Genomic DNA, 6,721 nt, shown 5'->3' on the forward strand with positions numbered 1-6,721 from the left:
CCTAATTTTTTCTGATAATTTTGCAATTGACTCCATTGCCCTTTTTGACACTGGTGCTGATTTGAATTGCATAAGAGAGGACATTGTCCCTAAAAGATTTCATGAGAAAACAAAATAAAGACTTTCTGCCGCCAACAATTCAAAACTTAAAGTTAATTCTAAAGTTGAAGCTTCAATTCACAACAATAATTTTGAATTCAAAACTTCTTTTGTTCTTACAAATGACATACACCATGCTGTCATTTTGGGAACCCCTTTTATAAATCTTATTACTCCATATACTGTCAATTACGATAGTATATCTTTCAAAGCAAAAAACAAAAAATTTGTTTTCCCTTTTATCGAAAAACTAAAAATAAGGAATTTGAATATTGTTAAAGCTTGTTCTATTTATCAGAATCAAACTTTTGTCCGACGTGGACATTTCAAATGTCTGAATGTAATTGGTTTTTTCATCCAATAGGTTCATATTAGTAACGTGTGGATCTTTACTGTTTGATATTTATGCCTAGAATTTTAAGGTATCTTCATTTGTTTCTTTGTGAGCAATAGCTTTTATAATTAATATGGTTCTTCTATTTCACCATTATTGTACTCCAGATCTTGGTTCATCTTTCTGGGGGATGCTGCTGATTCTTGCCTCCACAACTCTTCTTACTGCAAGAATTGCTGCAGGATGTCTTGTGGCTGCTCTGCTAGTTGTACTCTTGGTTGCTAAAAATGTAAGCAGATATTTATGAAATCATTCCGTGTATCACAGATTGAAATAAATTATTCGCAACAATTTATTGTTTTTTTATTGTCCTTTCACTTCTCTTTTAGATCTAATATGTCAAAAATATTTCTTTGCTTATTCTTATAATCTGATTTATATTGTTTCTACAGTGGACACTTCGAGGACTTTGTATAGGTAAGTGTTTTGATAGCCAATCTAAATCTGTCTTCCTATGATGGCTTGTTATTATATGCACAGTCTGAGATATTGCCATCTAAATGTTGAATCATCAGGGTTTGTTATTTTTCTTGGTGTAATATGGGTTCTGCAAGAAACAACAGATATCCGCATACTTCGGTATATCATTCTGTTCATTGGTAAATGTAATTCTGCTCTTTTTCTTTCCGTACTGTTCAGTGAAGTTTACTGTAATGCTTCATGTGTGAGCGATGAAGAATCACAACTTAATAACTGCAGGTGTGATGAACAGCTTGTTTTCAGTTCTGGGTATGGTTTCTGAAAGAAATTTTTTTTTTCCTGATTTTCACCGTGTGAGTTTGCTGTTGTATTATTGATGCCCTCACTGCATGTATGACGGCGCAGATATTTATGATGATCTCATATCTCGAAGAGTTCACTCAAGTGATGCTGAGAAATTTGCAGAAGTGTGTCCTTGCCCATGTAATGGCATTGGATGGGGCATCATTTGGTAAGCATTACTACTCTAGTAAATATGGTTGATATCAGCCTGGTGATTCTGTCTCTGTTGTGTAAAGTACAAAAGAAATTCAAATGAATCGTACATCCAATGTTGTTTGCTTCACTCTTAATGAAGAACTCTTACCTGCAGGGGATTAATATCTTTCTTCTTTCTCTGTGGAGCCATGTACTTTGGTCTTGTGATACTGTCTTGAGGTATGCTCTGCTACTGCTAGTAATTGAAGTCATGATTTTCATTATGCCTCAATTTCAATTAGTATAATCATGTATTATATTTGACCTAATAGTCCATGAAGCACTAAGGGTTGTGGTTTAAATAAAATGATCCTAGCATTTTTCAGTTTTTCTTTTGTGTTAGATTAATTACCCTCAAACTCATTGAATTGCTTCAGACACATGTTTGAAGCAACATTGTCAAATTTATGACCAACACAAATCAAGTTTAACCATGAATCTGAATTGGTTTCACAGTAGTTCACTTAATGTTGTCTGATTGTTTTAGCATATTTAGTTTGCATGTTTTAGCAAATTTAGTTTGCATTTATAAGGATTACCCTTTATGTGAAGATAATGTGGATCATGCAATCTCAAATGCCTGTCACATCATTACAGGCAAATTATTTAATGCTGAGAAGCCCTGCCATTGCGCATCTGCAATTTCATACATTTAAGGAGTACCATCTCATTTTTCTTCGGAGATGACGATACTAGTCTCTATAGCTAATTTCATACACTTAAGGAGTGCCATCTCTTTTTTCTTTGGAGATGACGATTCTAGTCTTTATAGCCAAACTCTCTTGTTGCAGACATTCCAGTTCAAAGTAATCAATTTTGAGCTTTGATGTAAAGGTGACATTTTCATTTTTCATTTTTCATTTTTAAGTCAGCCAATTGAGCTGCGGCTTGATTTGGGAGAAAAGATTTTTTATTAGAGGACCTAGGTTCTAATCTTACTGGTCGCATTTTGATACTGAGCAATGATCATGTTACTGTGGTTACAAGTGAAAAAACATGTCTGATAAGATATCTCGATGCTTATTCACTCTGCATTTACCTTGAGCCTACTAATGATGGTCATCAAGTATTTATTGATTATGTGTTCATGGAGCAGTTTATGCTAAGAATAGATTCTACATACCTTTGGGAACAGTTTTACAGCTTAGTTTTTTTTTTTTTTTTTTGAAACTAATTAAGCATCAGGTTACTGTATTACACAGAGATATATACAACTGCTATGACAACAGGTCATTACACTGATATTTACAGCATTATATTCTACTTGCTCACAACAATCTTTGATTCCAACATACAGCAGTAGAGCCACTGTCAAATTGCTCCAAAAACATCTTAACATACACAAAATGGGATCACAACAAAGTGCTTAAGCACTATTTTAATCATGCTGATTTACAAGAACATAATGGAAACAAATAAGGGCTAACAACACATAGGTTCAGAGTTCATCACAAGGATTACAAGGAATTTTGGATGTAGATAAGTTAGCAAACACCAAATAAAGCATACTCTTAGATTATGTAGAAATCCAACATTCAATAAAACCATGATTCAACATTGAACAGAACAAAACAAATGAAAACCATGGTAACAGTTTCTGCTCGCTATGCCTAAAATATCAAAATTTTAAATAGAAAACCAATAACAAGGATCCCGCGGGGTGGGGGGGGGGGGGGGGGGGGTTGGTGGGTTGACATTTGAAAAAGGTTGCATGGAACTTTTGATCTGTTTAAGCCTCTGTTACTGGGAAATCAAACACAACATCTTTGCCCGAAAGCTTTCTGTAAACAGCAGCAAATGTATCCAGTTTGTACTCAGTATTGTTCCGTTCCTTCGGATCCAAGAAAACCTGCCAATCAGAGGATATAAAATTAGGAGGTATGTGCAATTAAAGGGAAAAAAAATCTTTCAATTATAATCACTTGTTTTAGTGAGAACCTTGGAATTTCAGGAAGCACCCAGGTCAGTTAATCAACCAAGATATTACCAAACTCATGCCCAGACTCCTTTTCTTTATCAATATATTCATGAGCACTAAAACTTAAATAGGTATATATAGATGGTTATGCTGATGTACCTTCATTATCTTAGATCCATCCAGTCGGTATCTTATGCGCTTCCCAACAATCTCAGCAGGCAACACAACGTCTTCCAGCATTGCCTCATGCACAGAAGTAAGTGTGCGGCTGCGGGGCCTCTGAACAGCAGATCCTTTCTTTGGAGGTCTTAATATCCTCCTAGTAGCAATCAAGATCACATCCTACAATATGTAAAATATCTAATTAAAATCAAGGAGATTAGCTAATAAAAATTCATGACATATAGGGTATATGATGGTTTAAATCATGAAAATTAGAATAAGTAGTTATTATCAGGTATTCTCACACATGCGCGATTGACTTAATACTAAAAAAACGATTCATATGGAGATGAAATTATGCTTAGTCACACAAGCAGCCAACACTTATTCCCAATGCCAATTAAAATATCAATTTTACCCTTCTGAGCATCTATAGAATGCATCAAGGAAATGATACTTCCTGGCTAAAAGCAAGTATTGACAAATCACTTTGACACACATAACAGCAATTTTCAGGAGAAATGATAGACCTTGAATAAGTAAAAAAGGAAAATTTGAAAGAACCAAGTAATCTTTAATCACCTTTCCACTAAACTTCTTCTCAAGTTCCCTCACAAGCTTAGTATGAATCTTACGGTAGGCCTTCCTTAATCTGTATGGAATATGGATAACAACAGCTTTCCTGTTACCAGGGACATCGATTTGCCTGTATGACAGAGAGAGAAAACAGTTACAGGATGAAAAAAAAAAACAAACTGAATTAACCAAACTAGCACAAAAAATGATCAGTCTTACATAGCAGAATTAATGTATAGATCCTTCAGCTCACTTTTAAGCTCTTGATTGGTATTTTCCAAATCAAAGACAGCCTATTTTAAAAAAAAATTAAAAAAACAAAGAATATCAGACCTTAAAGTCTTAAATCTGCAATAAGTTAGGGAATAGAGTATTAAAGGACAATTTATACCTGAGCAACCGACTCCTCAAATTCAGTAGGTTCGGCATCCTTATCTTTGTGAATCTTCTTCTGTGCAGAAAACATATTCACTGATCGGGACAAACTGACTCATTAACAGCAGGGAAGGTGAAAATAAATCAGAAACAATACAATATGCAGTAAATATTCGAAGGCATCAAGTAAAACTCATAGACATAATATAGAGGCTGTGACACCTACTGTATACCACAGCCTGAGCAAGGTGAGAAATTTGTAAACTTTATGACCATCTGACGGCACACAGACTGTGGGGTAGGATACCACGTTGGACCCTAATATAGATACAAGCTTATAGCCATTTTACAGCTCTGTTACTGTCCCATTTTTAGGTCTTAGCATACAAACTGAGCTAATAGCAATTGTAAAGTGCCCAAATCAAGAACAAAATTATCGGATATTTTTGCGTCTCCTAAATTACTTGAGAAAAAAATTCTAAAACACAACAAAGAATCTCTTTTCATACAAATAAAAATCAACTGAACCACATACAAAACTGCATACAACCAAATGTTGAACCACTAATAAAACCCATGTTATAGAAAACTGATTACATCATCTTAAACATTTTTTCCCTACATTTTGCCGGTAAACAAACAGTAAAAAGAAAAACTAAAAGTCTGTATAAAAGTGAAATTAAACGATCTTTATTCTGTTTTCTTACATTTTCTTGGTATCCAAACAGGGGGAACAAATGAGATTAGGGACTACGAGCTTACCTCGGGAAGAAGAAGCAGGGGCCAAAGAAAACAGAGAGGTTTTTGGCAGACGAGAGAAACCCTAGAGTTTGTTTGGGGGAACTGACGAGGAATTATAACTTTCGTATTGAACGGCTGTGATAATATTCTGAATTAGATCTACGGTCAAAGATTAAGTTCGGGGAATAATGGGCTAAAATTGAGCGACCCAAGTTTTGTTAAAACTGAAGCCTGCTTTAATTCTTGTCTATTTCTTAGGCTCTAATTCAATTTGGGCCCGTTTAAATGTACCACTAACACCCCCGCCATTATCTTTTGTAATTCCTCATTTTGTATTTTTTTTTGTATTTTCCTATTTATCCTTAACTGAAATTACATTAAAAAAAATAATTACGGTTCTAATTCAATTTTTTTTTTTTTTTGCTGAACTAGGGTGAGACGTATTTATTCACAGATTAGCCACTTTTAGATCGACGACTATTGCTTAGCAATGCATGGAGATATCAATAATCGAGATTTATTTTCCATGTATTAATTGAAATGTCTTTCTTTTACATAAATTAAGTTATTTTTTATTTTAGAAAAAAAATATTTATATTACACAGAAAAGAGTTTGGGTGTAAGTTTGCAGGTATATTTAACTAATTTTGGAGTCTCTTTTCTATTCTTTTCTCTCTCTTTTTATCTTAATTTTACAAATAACACTTGCAAGAGTAACGTATCTGCCATTTATAATTTAAGAAAATTTATTATTTAAGTATAAACTATATACATAGAATATTTATTTAAATCATTATAAGTGTAGTTGTTGCTTGTATAATTACAAGTGTAGAATATTTTCCTAGTGTAAACGTATACACTTTTTAAAATGTAGATTAAACATTTTACAATATTGTAAAATGTTGAAATTGTATTTTAAAAAATGTAGATGTCAGCATGTGAGAATGACTATAAAAAAATAATAGAAGAAAGAGATCGAAAGCACAAATTTATTTTATTAATTATTTCCAACTTATGGTGTGACAATTTCAGTTTTCGGCCAATACACCTTTACATTGCACTTTTTTTTTTTTAAACACTTAATACGACATACACAAGTATCATTCTTTGTTTTGGCAGTTAAGCAATATACACTCACAATCAATTCAGGTCCAAAATCCTTAACACATAGTGATTTACAATCAGCTTCATGCGTACAACTCTCGGAGCTTTAGGGTTTGTTATGTCACATGTCTGTTGAGCATTTCCCATCATCACCTCATTTCCTGCATTTAAAATTTAAAAAAAAAGGTCAAAAAAACACACATAATATATAAGTTATTTATTGATAGACAATTGGGGGGGGGGGGGGGGGTGTCCTTATCTTTCTCTTATTTCTCCTCTTTTCTAACCATCCACCATATTCCTTTACCTCTACTTACATAATATCTAAAAATTAAATATCTTTCTCTATACACTTTATTCTCTTTATTTATATAATTAACTTTATTAACTTACTA

General features: G+C 33.4%; 2 protein-coding genes across 4 annotated transcripts; one reads left to right on the top strand and one right to left on the bottom strand.

Moving 5' to 3' along the window:
- Positions 1–549: 549 nt before the first annotated feature.
- On the top strand, positions 550–5,292 carry LOC18047400. 2 transcript variants are annotated; one of them, XM_024188398.1, is made up of 7 exons: positions 550–722; positions 886–910; positions 1,009–1,092; positions 1,193–1,222; positions 1,319–1,424; positions 1,566–1,630; positions 5,210–5,292. In XM_024188398.1, exons 1-6 carry the CDS (start codon positions 567–569, stop codon positions 1,627–1,629), a joined length of 465 nt encoding a protein of 154 aa, XP_024044166.1. In that variant the 5' UTR covers positions 550–566; the 3' UTR covers position 1,630; positions 5,210–5,292. The 2 variants fall into 2 exon arrangements, with proteins under 2 accessions (XP_024044166.1, XP_024044165.1); XM_024188397.1 differs by lacking the exon at positions 5,210–5,292 and adding an exon at positions 2,048–2,576.
- Positions 2,666–5,334, bottom strand: LOC18047401 (40S ribosomal protein S7). 2 transcript variants are annotated; one of them, XM_006442576.2, is made up of 6 exons: positions 5,244–5,334; positions 4,498–4,591; positions 4,326–4,399; positions 4,113–4,236; positions 3,528–3,710; positions 2,666–3,299 (listed from the first exon to the last, which is right to left on the bottom strand). In XM_006442576.2, the coding sequence occupies exons 2-6, from the start codon at positions 4,570–4,572 to the stop codon at positions 3,180–3,182; spliced, it is 576 nt and encodes a 191-aa protein (XP_006442639.1). In that variant the 5' UTR covers positions 4,573–4,591; positions 5,244–5,334; the 3' UTR covers positions 2,666–3,179. The 2 variants fall into 2 exon arrangements, with proteins under 2 accessions (XP_006442639.1, XP_006442638.1); XM_006442575.2 differs by having other exon boundaries at positions 4,498–4,577; positions 5,244–5,332.
- Positions 5,335–6,721: the final 1,387 nt, after the last annotated feature.

The sequence above is a fragment of the Citrus clementina genome, unplaced genomic scaffold (assembly GCF_000493195.1).
Source record: "Citrus clementina cultivar Clemenules unplaced genomic scaffold, Citrus_clementina_v1.0 scaffold_3, whole genome shotgun sequence".
Classification (NCBI taxonomy): Eukaryota; Viridiplantae; Streptophyta; class Magnoliopsida; order Sapindales; family Rutaceae; genus Citrus; species Citrus x clementina.